This window comes from Ursus arctos, unplaced genomic scaffold, assembly GCF_023065955.2.
Source record: "Ursus arctos isolate Adak ecotype North America unplaced genomic scaffold, UrsArc2.0 scaffold_10, whole genome shotgun sequence".
NCBI classification, from domain to species: Eukaryota; Metazoa; Chordata; class Mammalia; order Carnivora; family Ursidae; genus Ursus; species Ursus arctos.
Window position 1 is genome coordinate 8,587,799 of NW_026622764.1, and position 23,043 is coordinate 8,610,841.

Below are 23,043 nucleotides of genomic sequence, written 5' to 3' on the forward strand. Positions count from 1 at the left end.
CAAAACCCTGAAGACAGAAAGCAAACTTGTGGTCACCAGGGGCTGAGGGGAGGAGACGGGGAGCTGCTGTTAATGGGTCTAGTTCAGATGAAAAGAATAGGGATGGATGTGGTGGCAGGTGTTTGTTGCCCAACAGTTATGAACGTATTTAATGCCCCTGAATGGTATGCTTAAAATGTTAAGATGATAAATTTTGTTATGTGTATTTTACCACCAAAAAAAAAACAAAAACAAAAACAAAACAAAACCTAAGGAGAAAAAGAAGCATCTTGAACAGAGTATTAAGAAAAAGCTGATCTAAGCGTTCTCTATGATTCAAACGAAAACACCTATTTGGCTCAGTACTCCTCTATGTTTTAAGGAGTAAAAGGATACTCTCTAATTTTGTCCAGATCCGGCTTCCCCCATAGAAACGACCCCCTGGAGTCATCCACCACAGGTTTGAGGTACGCATCGGCAACAGCTGGGTTGGGAAAGCCAGGCGTGAGCTGCAGCTTGCGCAATTTTTTTTTCACTTTGGTGTCATATGGGTTAGGTCTTATCTTCTTATTTTTTTGAGCTTCATGCCACCACTCTCTACGAGGCAAAGGAGACAGGATTTCATGACACTACAGTGGATGCACTGCAGATAAAGGGCTATGCTGAGAAGACATAAACTCAAGCCTCAGAACAAATCGCACGAGCCGAGGAGGAACCATGGCCAACGCTGACTGTAAGGTTACTCTGCGCCTGGCACCGTGCCAGCCGTTGCACGCTGATCATCACCCGAGCACATCCTACCACTGTCCTCACCCCACAGAGGAAGAAACTGACCGCAAGCACAAGTCACTACCTGCTCAAGATTTCACGGCTGGCACTTGTGCGGTCAGACCCTGAGAATCGCCCATCAGAGCCCACAATTTCTCTTGGGGCTCTTTCTCAGGAGGAAAATGAGGTCACATATCTGTATCATTTACCTCAAATCAACTACAATAATAGACCCAAGAATATTTAATGATACGTAAAAATGCCAAGAACATGTTACATCTTAAAAATGCAGAACACGACTCTATAGAAAGTAGAACCTCAATTTTAGAGAAAATGCATATATGCGAAGAAAAAAAACATAGACAAGGCAATTTAAAATAATAAAAGCAATGACAACTATTATTTCACTGTGTTAGGCAATGTTCTAAGCAAGGAAAGAGCTGTTCATTTTCTTCTTTATATTTTATCCCTTTTTCAGTTTTCCCATTGTGAGTAGAAATTACTATGGCAAGTCAAAGACAGCCGCACATTCTTTGCATCTGCTCCCATCCAGAAGGGGGGGCCCATGTCCCCTCCCTTGAGCCAGGTGGGCTCTGTGCCAGGTCTTCAGAGCCTGCCGTTTCCACATCTGGGCCCTTCGAATATCTGCCTCGGAAGCAGCTGATGTGCTGTGAGGAAGCTCCAGCTGGTGAGAAGGTCCAGATGGAGGGGTCCGAGGCCCCATCCACAGTTCTGGCTGGGCTCCTGGCTGACGTCAGCACCACTGACCAGACACATGGCTCCATCACCCATGGACCCTGTAGCCCAGCTGAGCTTCCCCCGACACACACATGCCCACGCAGCCTCACCAAACCGCAGATTCATGAGCAAAATCAGTGACTGAAGCCACTGAGGTTTGAAGTATTTTATAATGTGGCAAGAGATGACCAGAAAAATTTATATAAGTAGGAAGAATGAATGGCATAAAGTTAAAAACAAAGAAAACCCTCACCAATCTACGCATCCATTGAAACGTTAAAAAGAACAAAACCCTCTCTCGTGCGCTGTTTCACATACTTGCTGGTGTCAAACCGGACTCCGGTTTGCTCCAGGGCAGTGTCTCCCCTCACCAGTGCAGGAGTGCCACCTAGCACCACAAAAGACTAACTGCGGTCTTCACTGTAGCACCAAAGACAACACCAGCAATTCTCGCCTACTCTCTTCTGAATGATAGTCTTTGAGATAAGCAATCCGGGTTGTCAGCTAGGACGATCAGCACGACATGCGGACACTGAAAGAATCTCCCCCTCCTTAAAGCAGGAGGGCCGGGCACTGACATAAAGATGAAAGATGGCACCTGCCAATCCTCTGAGCTGTGGGGGACAGGACAGGGCATGGGAGCGACTGTGCTGAGACTGAAGATCTGTGCCCCGGCCAGGTTGGTGGGGTGACTGTGTTCCCTGTCCCTGCTTTCAGGGCATTTGGGCCCATTGTTTTCAGATCTCATATTCCCCCAAGAGAACCCAAAATGTTCTGTGAAATCTCCCCTAATTTAAATGTTGGTAGCCAATTCACAATGAAGGCTCCATAGAGGAGCACACTGTGTAGACCTAACCAAACGCAGGTGGGCTGAATTCAGTGGGCAGACCCAGAGTAGCTCCACCTTAAAGGGGGGGTGACAAGCCAGAGTCTGGTTAGGGGAAAGGAAAAGCAGAAAAGAAAGCAAGGCAACATTCTCAATTTCACTGCTCCTCCACCTCTCTTCCCGCTCTCTAACTCTGCATCTGTCTTCACAGTCTGAGCCAGGCACGGCTCCGGCTGCTCCTATCTGCCATCCACCAGCTGGACAACCAGAGCAGAAAAGGCTAAAATGTAAACCACTCAACTAACGACAAACGAGCAAAAACTGTTGAGAGAAAAGATATATGGCATAAACAGTCATTCACTCCATCAGAAATGCAAATTTTCAACAAATAAAAAAACCTAGGATATCACACCAACTGAAAATCTAAATACCATTTTTACTTATCCTAAAATAATAATCAGATAAGAACCCAAAGATATGTCTCTGAAGACACTCAAATCACGTTTGTTCAGACTTTAAAAAAATAGAAATAACAACAGGCATGTGATTAATCATGATACATCAACGACTACTATGGAGCCATTAAGAACTGTTACTCATCTATACACTGTTGGTAGTATGCCTTGCTCTATCACCAAATGAGTTACAGGTAACATAAAAAGCATATGGCATCATCCCATTCTTATAAAAAGAAACAATACACACTTGTATGAGTACACATGTATATATATGTTTATATATATATATAATGTATGAGTGTGCATAGAAAAGTCTAAAATTATATAAACCAAAATGTTAACTGTAACCATCTTTTTAATTCATATTTCATAATTTTTCTATTATTATTTATACAATAAAGTTATTTGTAGTTTTTTAAGTTATTTAAATACCATGACCGATGAGCTACCCAATAACTTAGTGCCAGTATATTATTTCCTCAATAATATGAAAATCATGAGGAGAGAGATAAAGAAAGCATAAAATAAACACATTGGTATGTGTGCCTGGAGAACAGCAAAACATTAAAACCACTTCTGCATTTAAGTTTTAATTTTAATCACTGATTCTTAGCCCAGAACATCTGAGAATTTTTCAGACACAGGAGATAAAACTGGAAAGAACTCCAAAGAATCATTAAATCAACTACTACCAAATAGTATTTCATGACAAGTTAGAAAATGCCATCACAACCTTGTGAATAAACGAAAAGCTGCTGAACTACAAAATGTATGATATGTGACTTACACTCCAATTTTTTTAAATGCCATCAAGGACCAACCTTAAGAAAGAACTCCTTTCACAGACATCCTCCTAAAAACCACTGTAGCAACCTCCATAATTGACGTGTACCCCAAGGGCGGCACAACGGTGGGTTCTGGGTGGAATGCATCACCGCCACCAAACACATCAGAGTACACACAGCAAGAAACTGGACAGCAGGGCCCGAGGTAAAATTCTCAACATTCTATTTCCATGTTCCCGCTGGCCCCTCTCTCAGAACACTCGACACATGGAAGTACAGGGACCTGTTTGCTTCTCTGTCTCCCCAAGAGCGTGGAGCTCCTTGAGAGCTCAGCCTACGGCTTAGTCAACTTTCCTACCCCAGCCTAGCAGGGTGTCTAACACACAGCAGCAACTCAGTCAATATTTGAATGAATGTAATGGGAATTTCTGTTTGCCTATAAAATCCCACAGAGCTGGCTATGTACCCCCTTGAACTGGGATAAGCCTGGTGCCTCAAAAAATTGTCTCTGATTTCACTGAAGTCTGGAAAAGGGAAAACAGATTTGGTAACCAATCAATTCTGGTGATTTGTGACAGTTCATGATGCAAATAATAGTTCTGTTTGTTAAATTGGGTTTTTTTTTTTTTTAAGATTTATTTGTTGATTTGAGAGAGACAGAGAGCAATAGAGAGCATGTGCATGCCCATGCAGGGGAGAGGAGCAGAGGGAGAGGAGAATCCCAAGGGGACTCCATGCTGAGCACTGAGTGCGAAGCCCAACGCAGACTTGATCCCACAACCCCAAGACCATGACCTGAGTCAAAACCAAGAGTCAGACGCTTAACTGACTGCGCCATCCAGGCACCCTAAATTGGGTATTTACATAAACATTTGAATTAGAGAAATTAAGAAAGAACTTACGAGAATTTTAGGAGAGGTTCCAGGCCATGTCCAGGGAATTCATTGAGAATTTCCATGGCTGTAACACAACCTACAGTTGGTATTCCTTCTGTATAATCACTTCCAAGCAAATAGGCTAAATTTATTAATTTGTTCCGGTCTAATCCTATAAAAGTAAAAACATTTTATATTTTTTAAATTTTTATTAGAACACATCAAGCAAGATTCTGCCTCCTGGGCTTTACACTCTCTAGGCCCTTTGTCTGACGTGCTCATCCCTGGTATGTACAACACTCACTACCTCTCTTCTTTAGGCCCTAGCCCAAAAGTGACCTACTAGTAAAGCCTTTCGTGACCACAGCTCCATATACAACTGCACATGCCCTTCCTGGGACTGCAGGTCATCCTCTCCTCTTTTAGAGCTTTATTTTTCTACATGGATTATGTTTATTGTCCATTCCTACTAGACTTGTATTCTCCACTGTTTCCCCATGGCCAAGAACAAGAATTGGCATACAGGAGTCACTGAATATGTACTTGTTAGGTGACTGGGAAAATGAAGAATCACTGCCAGAAACACCAACACGGGGCCACGGGGCTCCTGACTCCAGCAGGAGTGACTCCACCTGCCTCCCCTTCTCTACCACCTTTGATTTACTCCGGAAATCTCGGGTAACTGGTCAAAATCTAAGCAGGTCAGGTAATTAAAACTGCAGAAAATGCCTAAACATGACCAGGGTTTTAATGTCTTAATTCTAATTTAAAAATCCTGTTCCTCTCTAGAAGCAAAAGATCACGTACATGAAAACTTGTAGAGACCTACCATTTCCTAATTAATACATCAAATTAGTTCCCTGGAAAGGAAAAAATTCATAATACAAATTCTAAAGGTAAATCTCAAAAAGTACTCATACCCTGAAGTCTTACCAAGTTGGTTGTGAAAGTCCACATACTGGTAATATTCTACAAACTTGTTTTTATTGAAAAAGTTTTTATAGACGTGCCGTGCTCCAAACAGCCAAATATCACTATCATCAGTGATTGTTCCAGAAGTCTGATCGGTTAGATCCAGGATGGCGCACTGTGCCTCTGCTTCCATGGGAGCCTCGATGTAGGGAATGCCGAACAGGCGAAGAAGTTCCTGGAGTGTTAGAGACACGCCATGACCCCCAGGAAACGCGGGACCCGGTCTTGACCAGAAATGGGAGCAGTGGGCATACATTTCATTGAAGGCATCCCCTTGGGGAATCGGATTAAGTAAAACCAGCGGTAGGTATCGCTAAAAGAGGCCAGCTTTGCACACCTACCTGGCTTTCCAGGAACATCTGTCCTGTCACGGTAGCAGCAATCCGTTCTTGCTGCTGTTTTTGTGCTTTCAATGAATTCTGCTGCGCTAACAGGCTGTTCTCCAGAGTTTCCAGCTCCTCCTACAAAATAATTTCATCTGTAGATAATTATATTAATGATCCAATTAAACTTATTTGTTACAAAAAGCCTGCATTTAGTCTGACTAAATTACCAAATAAGTGTTCCTCCTCATGAAGTTTCCCACTTGGATTTCTGAGCAAGTGTGTAACATCTTTAGAGTTCCCTCACTGAATCACCCATGCTTGAGTTTAAACAAGTTGAATTTTAAAAAATACAGAGTGAGGGGCACCTGGGTGGCTCAGTCCGTTAAGCATCTGCCTTCGGCTCAGGTCATGATCCCAGAGTCCTGGGATCGAGCCCCATGTTGGGCTCCCCATTCAGTGGGGAGCCTGCTTCTCCCTCTGCCTGCCGCTCCCCCTGCTTGTGTTCTCTTTCTCTCTCTCAAATAAATAAAATCTTTAAAAAAACAAAGAAACAGAGTGAGATACCACTTCCCACCCACTAAGATGACTAGAATCAAAAGGACATATTGATAAGTATTGACGAGAATATGGAAAAATTGGAACCCTTATATACTGTTGGTGGGAATGGTGCAGCCACTTTGGAAAACAGTCTGACAGGGAATCAAAAGGTTAAACACAGCTACCTGTGACCCAGCAATTCTACTCCTAGGTGTACACCAAAGAGAAATGAAGATATATTTCCATCCCCACAAAAACTTGTACATAGATGTTAATAGCAGTGTTATTCATCATAGCCAAAAAGTGTAAACAGCCCAAATGTCCATCAAATGATGAATGAATAAAATGTGGTACATATCCATACAATGGAATACTATTTGGCAATAAAAAGAAATAAAGTACTAACACATGCTACAACATGGATGGACTTTGAAAAAATTCTGCTAAGTGAAAGGAGCCAGAAACAAAAGGCCACAGGTTGTATGATCCCATTTATATGAAATGTCCAGAAAAGAAAAATCCATAGAGGGGCGCCTGGGTGGCTCAGTCATTAAGCATCTGCCTTTGGCTCAGGGCATGATCCCGGTGTCCTGGGATCAAGCCCCGCATCGGGCTCCCTGCTGGAAGCCTGCTTCCTCCTCTCCCACAACCCCTGCTTGTGTTCCCTCTCTCACTGGCTGTCTCTCTCTGTCAAATAAATAAATAAAATCTTAAAAAAAAAAAAATCCATAGAGACAGAAAGTAGATGAGTGTTCCCAGAGGTGGAGAGGAAGGTATAGGGAGTGACTGCTAATGGGTACAGGGCTTCTTTTTGAGGTGATGGAAATGTTCTAAAATTGTGACAGTTGTATAACTCTGTGAATTACACTAAGAGCTATAAATTATAAAAAATGTCAATTACTATAGCCTTGAAAATATGAAAAACTTGGCGATAAATCTGACAAAGGATGTGTAAGATTTGCACACTGAAAACTGCAAAACACTGCTGAGAAAATTTTAATAGATCTGAATAAATCAAGATATATCCTGCGTTCACGGATCCGAAGATAGAGTGTTGCTAAGATTTAATTCTCCCCAAATCGATCTGTATATTCAATACAATCTCATCAAAACCTTAGGCATTTTTCATACAAATTGAGAAGCTAATTCTAAAATTCATACGGAAATACACAGGATTTATGAAAGTGAAACAACTTGAAAAAAACAAAGTTGGAAGACTCACACTCACATTGCCTCATTTCAAGTGACTGTAAAACTACAATTTGTGATGTGTTTTGAGTTGATTTTGGTATATCATACACGGTACCAAAGTTGTTTTTTTTTCCTAGCACCACTGCAAAGACTCTCCTTTCTCCATCCAACTGCCTTTGTAGCATTGTTGAAAATTTGTTCTCCATATATGCATGGATCCATTTCTGTACTTTCTATTATGTTCTATCGATCTATTTTTCTATCTTTATGCCAAGAGCAAACTGTGTTGATTACTGCTGTTTGCTTCTGTTGCAGGACTCCATTTTGTTCCAGTGATCTATGTGTCTACCCTTTAGCCAATATCACACTCTCCTGGTTACTGTAGCTTTATAGTAAATCTCGATATCAAGTAGTGTAAGTCCTCCAAATTTTTTCTTTTTCAAAATTGTTTTGACTACTCTAGCTTCCTTGCTTTTCCAAGTCAATTTTAGAATCACCTTGTTAATTACCCATCATTGGGTTTTTATTGGAATTCCATGAAGTCTATGGATCAGCTTGGGGAGAACTGAAGATATAATATTGGGGCTTTCCATCCAAAACCACATCTATTTAGGTCTTCCCTGATTTTGATCATCAGTGTTTTGTAGTTTTGAAATACGTATCTTTCACATACGTTGTAAGCTTTACACGTAAGTATTTTATGCTTTTAGGTGTTATTGTATCTGGTTCTTGCTGTGGGCTGAATTGTGTTCCCCCAAAGTTCACATGTTAAAGCCCTAACCCCAAATGTGATTGCAGCTGGAGATGTTGTCTTTAGGAGGTAATTAAGGTTAAATGAGGTCATAAGGGTGGGGCCCTAATCTGAAAGGACTGTAGCTTTATAAAAGAAAGATATCTCCTTCCCACCCTTTCTACCCTCTCCCTCTCTCCCCCTTCCCCAGCCTCCTACCCCACCCCTCCCCACCACGTGAGGACATGGCAAGAAGGCAGCCATCTACAAGCCAGAGAGCTCTCACCAGGAACCAAATTAGCCTGCACCTTGATCTTAGACTTCCCAATCCCCAGAACTATGAGAAAATAGTTATTTAAGGGGGAAAAAAAAAGCACATAAATAGCTAATAAATGTTCACCCAGTAACTCCTTAAAGCTCAAAAGCTATTTAACTTGGCTCTTTCTTGGCAGTTAAGTTAAAACTCGATGTGGTATTATTACCAAATTAATATCTTGCCATTCATTGAGTGAACTGTCTGCATCTTTTTCAGCTTCTTCATGTGGCTCAGTGTCCAAAGCCTCACTTCCAGAGTCGTGTGTTAGGAGGCCCTCAGAGTCACCAGTGGCTTCTTCCTTCCTAGTTCCTATCAGTTCTTCTTCATCTTGTCCGGAGGGAGATTCGGAAGCTTCATGTAATTCAGCTTGAAGTTCATCATTACTAATTATACTCTGTACTTCAATGAAACTTCCTGTACCAAAATAACAAGGTCACTTTATTTACAAGTGAAACACTAAAATTATCCCAAAATCATTGACAACATTCCAAAGTATCCTGAAAAAATGTTTTACCCTGCAAAGATTTGAATTTACTAGAAAACATGTAAGGGTAATATATTACTCTTAAATAAATTTAATACAAATGCCTATAACTTCAAAGTAAGTCTTTTCCATTAGATAAACTGGCACTATCTTTGAAATTATGAACCAAGCTTTCAAAGATTTGCATATAAGCTTTTTACAAATATGCTAAGTTAACTAATACTGTTTCAGAGTTCAAAAAGGAGAATTATCAGAGGGTGTAAACAGTCATGTAGGTTGTTATATGTTCACTATGAACATAGCAAAGAATAAAGCTGTGAATTAGTGGAAAGAATTCTGGATAAGTACTCAGGAGAAATAGCTCTTCTTTTCCACCTTCCTTCCCTCTTCTCCTGTGTCTTGTCTCGTCTTTAATAAAATAAAATAAAATAAAAATAAATTTATTTCCTTCTTTTCCTTCTGGTGGAGGGGGCTTTAAAAAATTTTGATTCTCTTCTTTGGCTTCGGGTGGAGGGGCATGGATTTCAGGATGCAATCAGGACAGAGTGGGCTGGAGATCTCAGAGTGGGGACTGGGGCCAAGGAGACCGCCAGGACCAAGGAGAACACCAATGGGACCAGGAGATGGTTATAAATTAAGAAAGAATAAGCAATAAGTCAATATATTAAGGACAATGGGAGTCAGGTTTCTCACTGTTAGAAAGGAAAAGTATAACAAAAGTAGAAGCTAAAATGAAATCTGTGATGTTGGATTGGAATGCAGGTATCAGTATGAACTCATAGATTTCCATATATGAAAAATTTTTATATATTTACACATAAATATGTATTCATAGAGAAGTAAGTACAGATGGGTGTGTGCACATGTTTGTGTATGTATACATAAATATACTTCCCAGTTCTGTTCCTGAGAGGGCCTGAAGCAATGATACCCCAGGACCAGTGAGCACACATTCAGGGTCCAGATCTTGATTTCTAAACATCACACTCTATTACAAGGAACTAGGGCTCTCTGTTGAACTGGCTGGATCCAGGGACAGGGCAGGGCCGGGAAAGTATAAGATAAATATGGAACATCTTGACCAGAAAGTAAAGAAATGCTCAAAATATAAGGGAGAATTGTCAAAAGTCACAGAAGCCAGCCTGAAGGGGGCCCCCACTGGCGAAAGCCAGGACCATTCCAACCATAAAGTATGATAAAATCATAAATCACTAAATAAAGTAGGAATTCTTGAGTCCACACTGATACCAAAAAAAACAGTAAATGGGGAAGAGGGGAAGATCTTCCTTATAAAAGGATGTAAACTGAAAAATGTATAAGGAACGATGGACCTAGAAAACTGCCATTTGGCAACCATCACAGTAATCATTTACTTAGGTAAAAATCACCAATGAATGCTAAAATGAGTGGGCAAACATCTGTTTAGGAACAACATGTTTACACAGCCTTTCCATAAGATACTAATTTCAAAGGAGAAACAGTAACTTTAGAATGGAGAAACTCAGCAGATACCGGGAAAGAAGTTAGCTTGTGTGTGTACAACCAATTCTTGTTATTCACAGCAGTATGTTCTATAAAGTCACTGTGAACACTGAATCCACAAATACGTCCTTGTCCTTAGAGTAAATATATTTATAATTGCAAATCCTAAAAACGACCCATCTTGGTAAATTCTAATTTATCTTAACAGAAAAGAAAACAAAGTTTAGGAGTGTTAAGAGACGTGCCTGAGGCTGCCCCACTAACAGGTGCCAGAATTGGGATTCAAACCCTATCCAGCTAACCAAGCCAGAGCTTCTTGGGTCTACACTGCTCTGCTCTCTCCCACATTCACCTTCTGGTCACCTTTGTGGAAGAGCTAAGACATGAAGGCAGAGTGACACCTTGTTCAACCTCAGCTGGGAGCGGTATGGCAATTCAAACTTCTAGCCCCTTTACTCAGGTCCATGAATGACCACAAAGATACTACTGCTGAGTACTGATTCTGGCATTACAAATAAATTTTAGTAAGTAAGCAATTTCACAAGTAAGAAATCTGTGAATAATGAGGATCGACCATGTGGAAGTCTGTATAGATATAAATATATAATAAACATGTATGTGTATATAAATATACATAAAGAGATATGATAAAGCAAATGTGGTAAAATGCTAGCCAGTGAGGTACTGGGTGAAGGAACCAGAATGTTCTGTAATATTCTTTCAACTTTATTAAGTTTGTAATTATTCCAAAACAAAAAGTTTAAAAAACATGAAAAGACTCATTTTTACCTTTTCCAACTAGGATACTCCCTCCTTTTAAAAACAACAACAAAAAAGAACCAGCTGTGTGTCCTTGGGAAAGTCATTTCACCTTCCTGGGCTCCTAGTTGGTCATCTGAACGAAGTGGGAACTAGACTACACTGCAGGCTCTCTCCGTTCCTGGAGATGGGAAACCCCACAGGAAGTTCTGTATCTCTGGAAGAGCACAAGCACCTACCATCAGATTCACTTTCTTCAGAGTCCATTTCCACTGGCTCCACGGACTTCAGAACTGAAATTAGGTCCTGGTCTGCAGATACCACTGTCTCATGTTCTTGGATGGTTTTCAGGAAATTCTTGTGCTCTTCAGAATGAAAGGATCCTGCATTTTCCAAGTTACTTATTGCCTCTGAAGGGACACTCTGTGTATTACTCGTTTCTTGCAAACTGATAGTGGCAACAATTTCAGAAACGGGATTTTTTTCACATTCTGTTTCATCATCACTTGAAAGAACAGAGGAATCGTATTTGCTGCCTGATGGACAAAGGTCTGGTTGTAGCCCAGGCTCTTTGGTGTGTGTTTCATTCCTTGGTACAGAACTCAAACTCATTGGAGGTCCTGGTGTTAGCTGCCTCCCACCCTGGGGCCCAGGAGCATCTCCACGCATCACCACTGTGCTCTCTGGAGGAACCAGGTCTTTCCCACCCTTAACTGAGGACTCATCGCTTGTCTGAAAGGCTTCGCTCACCACATGAGTAAGTGACATTTCTTCTGTTGGAACACTAGATTCTCTGCCTGGACAGAAGACGGGACGGGACAAAAGAGCTGAGTCTGCCAGTCTCCTGCTGCTGTCAGGGCTAGGCTCATGTGCACAGTCCACACGGGTTAGATGGGGTCCTGCTGGCAGCAGCATTCCTTCTCCATCTCCCTCTTCAAGGCCTTCAGGAGCTTCTTCACGGCAAGTGTTCTCGACCAGCGTTTCCACTCCTGACCCTCCTGTCTGCACATCATTTCCAGCATGTGTTTCCATGTCTTCATCATCGTCAAGAACCTTCTGAATAGCTAAGAGAGTACGCGGTGACACGGGTGCATTCTTCATGTCCAACTGCTTTTGATTCTCACTCTCCCTCTCCTCCTCTGAGCTGCTTCCCCGCATGGCAGCCTGCACGGCCAGGGACGTTCTTGGAGAAGGAGGGGTAGCAGCAGCCTCTTTCTCTGGCTTCAGGTTCTCACATGGAGAGGACTTCGTGTCAAAAGACCGGCTGTGCATGTCACCGGAAGAAGGAAGAGCCTCTGAACCTACCTCTGCAACTTTCTTAGCTTGAATACCTTAAGAAAAATTAAAACATTTCTCATTATGTAGTTTTACAGTGAGACAATATACATGAGAATCCTGGTTCTCATGAATGAAGTTATAAATTTTCATTTAAACAGCACTAAGAGTTAATTTGCTATTTAATTTTATTTTATTTTTTATTTTTTTAAAGATTTTTTATTTATTTATTCGGCAGAGATAGAGACAGCCAGCGAGAGAGGGAACACAAGCAGGGGGAGTGGGAGAGGAAGAAGCAGGCTCATAATGGAAGAGCCTGATGTGGGGCTCGATCCCATAACGCCGGGATCACGCCCTGAGCCAAAGGCAGACGCTTAACCGCTGTGCCACCCAGGCGCCCCGCTATTTAATTTTAAAGTGGGTTTGTACATGAGCACTGAATAATGTACAGAACTGTTGAATCATTATATTGTAAACCTGAAACTAATATATAACACTATACATTAATCATACTGGGAGTAAATAAATAAATGAATTTTAAGTAAATAATAAAAATAAAGATCAAGGTTGGTACAACAGTAGGTAATCCATTAACAGTTACATATATTTATTATTACATAAGTAGGGTGGTAGTTCCTAGAATTCAGAGACACAACGTATTTTTGGTTTTTAACCATCAGGTAAGTGATGGTACCGAATACCTCTTATTAAGATGTAATGTGAAGTGTCTTCAGAGACCACTCTTCTTGACTCTACCTCCTTCAAAAAGCCCCCTTCATCTTCATATTGTCTTTGGATTTGTCCTGACTGTTGCTGATTCATTTCCTTTCGGACGTTTTCTATGTGTTGGTTTAGGTAGTTTTTTTTAAGCAAGCCTTTGAGCTGATACTGTGAAAAGTCATTAGACTCCTAAAATAAAATAAATAAAATTATGTTTTTGTATTAAATACAGATAATATTCCAACATTTCCATCCTTTTCCCCACAGAGGGACAAAGAGCAATTGATTTTTTCCATTGGTGACATTTTCATATCATAACAGTAAAATCTGAATACTAGGAAAAAACTGTAACCACCTTATGAAAAAAGTCTTTAAAACAAAAAGATTTAGGCAAAAGAAAAGAAATCATGCATACTGTTTGTGACTTCATCATCCACTCAAAAAACATTTATTAAGCAGTAATGCATGCCAAGCACTGTGACATTTTGATTACGGCTTAATGAACAGACAACCTTCTGGAATGCAAGTAAATATGCAAGTAAAGTGGGGCAGCTGGTGGCTCAGTCACCTGAGTGTCCAACTCCTGGTTTCAGCTCAGGTCATGATCTCACAGGTTGTGAAATCTAGACAGGCTCCACACTCACGGGTGGGGGGGTGGGGGGGGGAGAGTCTGCTTGAGGATTCTCTGCCCCTTCCCTGACTCATGCTCTGTCGTGCGCAATCTCTAATAAGTAAATAAATCTTACAAAAAAATATGCAAGTGCCCAGCACAGTCCCTGACCCATAAAAGACACCTAATAATTCATAGCAGTCAGTTATTAATGATAATAGTCAACATTTATCAAGCATTTTCTATGAAGGAATTCATCTAGGAGCTTTTATGTGTATTATCCCATTTTATTTTCAACCACCCCATGAGACATACATCATTATCTCTAGTCTACAAATGAAGAAGCTGAGACAAACAGGTTAAGTAACCTCCCTAGAGCTGCAAGGCTAGTAAGTGGTAGATGTGGGATCAAAAACAGGCTGGGGCACCTGGGTGGCTCAGTCGTTAAGCGCTGCCTTCGGCTCAGGGCGTGATCCTGGCGTTCTGGGATCGAGCCCCATGTCAGGCTCTTCTACTGGGAGCCTGCTTCTTCCTCTCCCACTCCCCCTGCTTGTGTTCCCTCTCTCGCTGGCTGTCTCTCTGTCAAATAAATAAATAAAATCTTAAAAAAAAAAAAAAAAAAACAGGCTGCCAACCCTACACTGCTTTTATTGCTATTATGTTATTACTTACCATCATTACTATTCTCAATATTGCATCTGCCCAATGTACAGATGATACAAAGGTCCAACCTGGATGACTCAGACCCTCCCTTCCCTATCAGAATTACAGGTCCCATGGGCTGTAGCCCACGGGCTATAGCCACACTACCCTCTACCCTACCATCTACCGATCCCAGGCTCCATGGTGATGGGAAGAGAACAAAAGGGAGCAAATCATTAGGGACCATCTCCCTTCTTCCCATGCCTTCCCAATGTTGTTTACATAACCCAATTTCTACTTCCTCAAAGGCCAACCAGAGATCCTTTCACACTTAAGAAATAAAGTGCTTGATACATAGCCTAAGCCTGGATTTTTCCCCTGAAATGAAATGAAATGAAATAAAAATAAATTTACCTCTGTCCTTCCCATATCATTTCTGTGCACCTTAGCATTTTCCTATGTTCACACTGTTCGTGGAAAAAAAAGGTCTGATAAGGAAAGAAATACCTGCCTTTTTCATATTTTGGTACCAAATTAAGAAATGTTCAAAAGTTTGTACAAAAAAACCCACTACATCCATTCATTAGGAATAATGCTGCTGCAAAATGTATATTCTGTCCTACAGTGAGTTAGAGAATGATGTGAGAAATAACAGGTGGTAGCAGTAGAAAGGAAAACAAAGCTCATTCACCCACTAAAAGCAGTAGTAATTACTGCTGTAGCATGATCAGGAGACAAGCTTGACCCCAACTCTGCACATCACCTGCTCCAAGTTTCTGTGGCTGTGGAGCCACCAGCAGATGCTCCAAGTTGAAGAATTTACCACTGAATTCCCTATTACCACTGTCCAGAAAGAGGAAGAGTGAAAGTAAAGGTTCAACTGCATTTCTAGGCCTGCAGCCAAAGAAGAGACACCTGGAATTTCAAGTTAGATTAGATTCCATATTACTATTAGTATTCTACAATGTATATTATGAGTTAAAATAACTTTTATGAACTAACCTAAGAATTGAGCCACTAAGCATATGCTGAACACATACTATGTGAAAGATGCTGAAAATACAGAAGTGAGCAAAACAGGCACATTTGGATGCTAAGAACCATAAAGAGACATTACTCAGTGTTACGAGAACACACAGCAGGAGATAAGTCCTGGTGTTTATTTTATTTTTTTACAGACTTATTTATTTGAGAGAGAGAGAGCACACAAGTGAGGGGAGGGGGAGAGAAAGAATCTCAAGCAGACTCCGCGCTGAGCATGGAGCCTAATGCAGGGGCTCGATCCCACAATCCCAATATCATGACCCAAGCTGAAATCAAGAGTCAGAACCTTAACTGAATGAGCCACCCAGGTTTCGCAAGACCTGGTCTTAAGTGGAAAGTCAAAAGGCTTCTTTGAAGAAATATGTATAAGTTCAAACTTATAAATATATGATGCTTCATAGACTCTCTGAGACACAAATGCTGTTTACTGGAAACAGATATTCTATATGTAATACTTATCAATTTCCTCTTTTTTCTAATAAAAAATTTTGCTGAAGCTCTAAGCATTAGAGCATTCTAAGCATTAATGTGCTGTTGTATATTTCACCTCTGGCATTGCTTCAAATAAGGTTCTTCTTCGCTTGGTAAATTCTTTCATATCAGTCAAGATTTCATGCTTTACTTCAAGAGGCAGGCTGCTGAAGTCTTCAGACTCAATATCTATGGCGTGAGGATTATGAAAGAACTCTTCCTGTAAAGAGTAAAAACGTAACCATGAAATTTACATTTTGTACACTTAATTCTATTTATCCTGATATTTACTGCACTTACGATAAATAGTTCTACAAAATCTACAATAGACTAAACACAGTCGTACATAATCTGCAATAGGCATCAGCAAATAGGCAGATTAGGGAATACAGCCATTCACTCACTGATTCACTCAAAAGAAAAAATACTTACCAGACACCCCTAATGTGCCAGGCACTGTTCTAGGTGCTAGGGTGCTGTGAAGATCATGCCAGATAAGGTCCCTACTCTTAGGGTAGAGTAAGACATAGAATAACCAAACAAAGAAATACATGAACAAGAAAATAAAGCAGGTTAATCTGATAAGAGAGTTGATTAGGAAAACAGGAAGAGAGAAAACATTTACTTGATAGATAAAGAAGACCTCATTAAAAAATGACATGTGAGCAGGGACTTGAAAGATACCAACAAGACTGATCAGGACGTCCCAGGCTGTAGGAACAGCAAGTACAAAGACCCTAAGGCAGGGATGAGCCTTACGAATTTGAAAAATATCTGTAATGCCCCTAATTAGATTACTTCTGTTTTGCTCTTAACCTATAATCAAAAGTGAAGACAAGTGAGAAATTTGCGGGCATGAAAAAGCATAAAACTTCTCTAAATTTTAACTAATTACCAAAAACTCTTCATTAGTAAAGAAAATAAAATAATACAATTTGCTTTCCTGTAGGTAGGTATGTTGTACGTGTGTGTGCAAACCAGCCAGCACTTAGGACAGGCCAGTCACGCTCAGAACACCCCATGCTTTCCCCATACGAAGGGAAAACCTTAATGTTCCCATCAGCCCTCTGAGGAAGGCATAATTATTACTTTTGTTTTACAAAAAAAGGGGGGGGAGCCTTGGAGAAGTTAATTTGTCTAAGATCACATGGCGAGTGCACAGGAGAGCCTGGACTTAACACTGGTCTTTCTGACCACAGTGGTCGTGGTCTTCACCAAGACGGCTGTCATTTGCTGTATTGATGACGCAGAACCTCTACAAGTTGAAGGAACCTGAGGTTGTAGCTCAAAAGTCCTTCTCCAGATGCACCAAAATAACAGGAACATACAAAAACCAATTAACTTGGGAATCAAAGAATGTTATCCACTATTCAAGAAACTTGAAAAATCTCTAAAAGCTTGTATATTACAGTACAACCTCAAGTTGTAAAAATGTCATTCATTAAAATATGTGTGGTGGTGGTTTTATTTTTTTATTTATTTTTTATTTTTTTTAAAGGTTTTATTTATTTATTTGGCAGAGACAGCCAGCGAGGAAGGGAACACAAGCAGGGGGAGTGGGAAAGGAAGAAGCAGGCTTCCCAGCGGAGCAGGGAGCCTGATACAGGGCTCAATCCCAGGACACCGGGATCACGCCCTGAGCTGAAGGCAGACGCTTACCGACTGAGCCACCCAGGCGCCCCGTGGTGGTGGTATTAAAACATGACCACGGGTTCTCTGACACCTCTTTTCATCTAATCCCTTCCCCTAAAATAAGGGCTGGCCTCACTGACCGGCTTCTCACAGACCGAATGCGTAGGAAGGGAGGCTGCGCTCCGTCCAAAACTGACTAGAAAAGGCCACAGGGTCCCTCCCACCAGGCACCTGCTTTTGGGATGCCTGCCCTTGGAACACATGTGAGTAAGGAAGCCTCGGAGGGGACTCCAGCCCCAGCTATGGTCAGCCTGCATTTACACAGGAGCCGTGCAGACAGGACTGCCTCCCTGAGCTCAGCGAGAGCATGATAATAAACAACCATTTTCAAGCCACCAAGTTACACAGCAATGGATAACTGGAACAGAAGCACAGGCATACACTTACATATATGTACACACATGCACACCTGACATGCATACACATACCCAAATACACACACAGATATTCCACCATAAGGAGAGGGGCAGGAGAATGGGCTTATACCAAAATGTTACTTGAAGTTATTTGTGGGTGGTACGTTTTCTATATTTTTATGCAAGTATGTATTACTATTTATACTTATTATTTAGTTGGTTGGTTGTAAAAGAAAGATGGCTTATTTTGGATATCCAGACAGGCATAATGGTAAATGCCATACAAATGTGTATGGTGCCTACGTATTTGTACATTTATACATATGCACGCACGTAAACACACACACACAATAAAGAAGGTATGTGTCTATTTTTTATCAGGAACGTCCATAAATCCATACTACCTCATTATTCATTTTCATGTCATTCATTTCAAATAACAGAATATACTCTGAATTCAAAAATTACATAAGTACCTGTAATGCTTGTTTTTGACTCATTCTTTCTTGCCATTCTCTTTCATCTTCTTCTTCTGAACTGAAAGTCAAGCATACATTTACAGTATCTATGATTTAATGATTATAAAAATATCTCTGGAGGCAAGGGGCCACGAGTTCTAGGGGCTACAATGGTGAATCAGACAGCATGACACACGCTGTCACTGTTCCCGCAGTCGGGAGGGGACATGTTCCAGGGAGCAATTACAATATGATCTGAGGACATCCATCGCAAGGGAGGAGCAGGTTGCTAAAGATACAATAAGGGGAGTCACCTCTCTCCAATGGGGGGGCGTCCCTAAAGTTTCCTGGAATCTCTGGCAATTGCACTGCTTGGACTTAGCCACAAATAAGAGAGAGATCTAGTTGTAGGGTCTGGGGAAAGTTCATGGAGACAAGTGTTCCAGGCAGAAACACTATGTTCTATAAACATCTGGACACAAGGGAAAGCAAGCCTGCCTGGAGACAATACAAAGAGGGCCTGGTGAGGTTGGAGAAGCATGTGATTAAGGCGTTGAAGTTTTATCCCAAAGAAATGAGATGCTAGGAAGTGTTTCAAGCTCTGAAATGACATTATCAGGTTTGGGTTTTAACAGATTCTACACCACAAAGCAGACTGAACTTGGTGGGTAGGGGTTCCAGCGAAAGGCAAAGATCAAAGACAAAGACAAAGAAGTGTGGAAGCCTTTACGGTACTTCGAGCAAGGAGGATGGTGGCATTGATGAAGAGAAACAGAACTGGCCTGCTTCAAAAGCCACTTGGTGTCTCAGGAACCCCTGGGACACACTGCTGGGCCCTCCACCTGCACTTCAGCCACAGAAGCAGCTGACCATGAACAGCGAGCCAGAGAGAGGAGCCTGAGAAGGAGTGGCCGGAGAGGTTCCCAGACAGCAGGACGGCAGAGATGCCGAGTCACGTGCAGCTAAAAAGTACAGTAAGCTAACACCTGCAAAGTGTCAGTGGATTTAGCAAGGAGGACGCTGTGTGTGGACTGGCAGCATGGTGGTGAGAGACAGAAGACACAGGATGAGAAACAGAGACAGCACGTATAAGCAGAGGGTAGGAAATGTGAAAATCCACATCTTCAGGAATTACACACGAACAGTGCTAACACCAGATCTGCAGAATGAAGAGAGACACACCAGCACAAACCACCAAAACACAAGGACAAGTTAATCACTAAAAAATTTAGTCTTTGAAACATTCTAAAAGGTGTCAAGAATGCATTTGTAGATGCATTAATTCCCACGTGCCTTACATGTAGATAAAAACACAAAGGTTTGAAATCTGTCTGAATATACACACAATTACTATTTTTAAATAGTTAAACATTTACCTATTTTTTTCTTCCTTCTGTAAAGGTGGCAAAACATAGATGTCATCTTCTCTTTGAACTTGAGTAAGACTGGGGAGGGCTTCATCTCTGAAAAGCACACACAGACGTTAAGCAGAGGTAATGGGAAAGAGGACTGAGTCAGGAAGACTCCCCCACTGATTACACAAGCCCTGCTGAGGGGGGAGAAGTAGAAAAACACGGGGCTGTAACAGGCTTCTTTCTGCTGTCCCGCCTGCCCAGGCTGCTGCTGTGGGAAGCAAGCGTGGCCTCAAGAGAAAGGGGAAGCTCACTGTGGCTCCCAGCACCTCGGCCAGGGCCTCAACTACAGGCACAGAGACCCACCTTATAAAAGTACAAAGTGCAGGCAACACAATACTATGGCTTTTCTCTCTCCATATTCAAGCTGACTCTCACCGAACAGGGAATTTTCACAACTTCCAATTACTGGGTTAAATGGGCCCACTTATCCCTCTGACTTCATCATCTGTTATCTGCCAAGTTAAAATCAGGGAAAGGGAACCACAGGAATCCAAGGCGACAATTAAAAGCTTTTAATCCTTAATATTAATGTAATTTGCCTCTTGCCTTTTGCTTTTTAAGGCAGTTTTGATAGCTTGTCTTTTCAAAAATGTTTTCAAAAGCTTCTCTGTAGTTTTTCTGGAGTCAGTGGTTGCCAAATCCTTTCTGTGCCTTCTCTTAGCCTGTGAAAACAAAGGACACAGGATTCTGTTTCAGGGTATTAGTATATTAAAAACATTTCTGTGACTTTTTTCCACAGAATTTGGTTTACCTGAGTTTTCAGACTATGACTACTTTAGTATTTCCTCCAAACTGTCATATCAGTGGGTATGTTCACATTTCTGGTACATAAAGGACACTGAGTCTCCATCTACCTACTACTAAATGGACTGGCTAGGATACAGTATTTGGGAAACTATTAATTTACTTTCAGTTTCTTTTAGATAGCCTTCAATGTCCCCAAGAGGCCTACAACTTAATAATATCTAATTAAATAAATGTTTCTCAAAAGGGATTATTATATTAATGTACTCTTTTAAGATGTCACTGTTATGCCAAAACAAATTTCTGATATTGGTCTTTATAAAAAATACATTACTTGGAACACCTGGGTGGCTCAGTCAGTTAAGCGTCTGACTCTTGACTTTGACTCAGATCATTATTTCATGGGTCGTGGGATCAAGCCCTATGTCGGGCTCTATGCTCAGCAGGAAGTCTGCTTGAGATTCTCTTTCCCTCTGCTTTTGTCCCTCACCCTGCTCTTTCTCTTTTCTCTCTCTCTCTCTCAAAAAACATAAAAATAAAAATAAAAAAATAAGTTACTTACATGCCACTCTGTCCCTTAACATTCAAGACTATATCATAAGAAATCCTAAAATGTACAGACATATCTTATAAGAAATGTCCACGTAGGAAAAAATGGAATACTCTCCATGCTTATGGTGGAATATAAGGGGGAAATACCAAAACATTCTTTTCCTTTTTTTTTAATTTTTAATTTTAATTTTTATTTTTATTTTTTTTAAAGATTTTATTTATTTATTCAACAGAGATAGAGACAGCCAGCGAGAGAGGGAACACAAGCAGGGGGAGTGGGAGAGGAAGAAGCAGGCTCATAGCGGAGGAGCCTGATGTGGGGCTCGATCCCATCACGCCAGGATCACGCCCTGAGCCGAAGGCAGACGCTTAAACGCTGTGCCACCCAGGCGCCTCCTTTTTTTTTTTTAAATTAAGATATAACTGACCTATAACACTGTAGAAGTTTAAGGTGTACAATGTGTCGATTTGGTACATTTATATATTACAAAATGATTACTACAGTAGTGTTAGCTAACATCGTTATCATGGGGCTGGGAAACTGGGGAGATGTTGTTTACTAATAGATAAATAAATTCTGGAGTTCCTTTTTCCTGCCTAATCCTTCCAAGGAGTACCTGACAGAATGTGCCTTGGATAATTTAAAACTGCAACACACAAGTCTAGACCTTTTCCTGAGGGAACAAATGTCCCCAAGCATTTATCAATCCTAACATTTCTCCTACATTCTCACTTAATTAGACAATGTCTGTCTGGTGTGAGTATGAAGTGATGAGCTGGCATTTTCAACACGTGAAAGTCTTATTACAAATGGGTGCTACCATGGGGGAGGGGTACACAATTACTCCAAAGTTCACAACTTTGTTCCAACATTGTTTTAAACTACTTTCAGAATAAAGAAACTCAATGTCATTCTTTTATATCCTGGCCAATTTCCTTCCTCATCAATCCACTTTTGTCACACCTGGCACGACATAAAATCCAATTACTCTTTAAACACTGAGGACCCAGGATCTCAGATTCAGGGACGCATTTCCCCACAAGCTCTCTATCACACTCATGCTCGGGAGCATAGCTGAAACCCAAGCACACCTAAGGTAGGACACCTAAGAAGATACTCTAAAAGGAAAACTCTCGATTGTAAGAATTTAAGTAGTTCTATTAAAAGTTGAAATTCATCATTGCACCCAGGACGTAGTCTCACAAATAATCCTTTTTTAAAGGAAAAAGTGTTGACTGTTCAAGATAAACTTAAAGAAAGTTGAAATTAAGTTGGATATACGTCAAAATAAGTCTTGGCTTCCAAAATTCTAAAGAGAAGATTAAAATTCTACATGAACTTTTCTTTCCTTCTAATAATGCAGAAAGGAAAAAAACGAAAACAAAAAACAGATGACTCTTACCAAAGTCTGTTTCTTCAACAGTGGAGCATCCCCATCAAACACAAAAATAGGACGAATTCGAAAAAATAAGAGTTTGCAGAGCCGATGAAACAAAGTGAGAAGATGGGCGTTTTCTATTGAGTTCCCATGGCAATCCCGGACTCCTCTTAGCGCCTGGTTTAACCAAATGCTGATATCTGGTAGAATTGTTAAAGGAAAGTATTTTGGAATTTCTTCCCTCATCCCCAAGATTTTAACTTCCCAATAACTATCATCATCTAAACATTAAAACTAGGCCATCACAGTTCATGTGAAATTGAAAAAAATGTTTAGCCCTGATGGAATCTGCCTAAAATCCATTAACTTTATTTGAGCCCTTGTTACTACTGTTTGCAGGCTGAATTTTAAAACATTACATTGACAGATGTGTCCTTTAAAAAATCAAATTGCAAACAC

General features: G+C 40.9%; 1 protein-coding gene across 2 annotated transcripts in view; it reads right to left on the reverse strand.

Annotated features, from left to right (window-relative positions):
- Positions 1-23,043, reverse strand: part of BIVM (basic, immunoglobulin-like variable motif containing) — a 76,651-nt gene that overhangs the window by 3,197 nt on the left and 50,411 nt on the right. For both annotated transcript variants that reach the window (XM_026493573.4, XM_048215495.2), the window contains 12 exons: positions 22,609-22,784; positions 20,456-20,571; positions 19,871-19,957; positions 18,513-18,573; positions 16,065-16,208; positions 13,203-13,410; positions 11,466-12,557; positions 8,668-8,915; positions 5,743-5,862; positions 5,363-5,576; positions 4,457-4,601; positions 376-576 (listed from right to left, as the gene is read on the reverse strand). In XM_026493573.4, the coding sequence (XP_026349358.1) occupies positions 376-576; positions 4,457-4,601; positions 5,363-5,576; positions 5,743-5,862; positions 8,668-8,915; positions 11,466-12,557; positions 13,203-13,410; positions 16,065-16,208; positions 18,513-18,573; positions 19,871-19,957; positions 20,456-20,571; positions 22,609-22,784 (2,812 nt within the window). The remainder of the gene's footprint in view (positions 1-375; positions 577-4,456; positions 4,602-5,362; positions 5,577-5,742; positions 5,863-8,667; positions 8,916-11,465; positions 12,558-13,202; positions 13,411-16,064; positions 16,209-18,512; positions 18,574-19,870; positions 19,958-20,455; positions 20,572-22,608; positions 22,785-23,043) is intronic.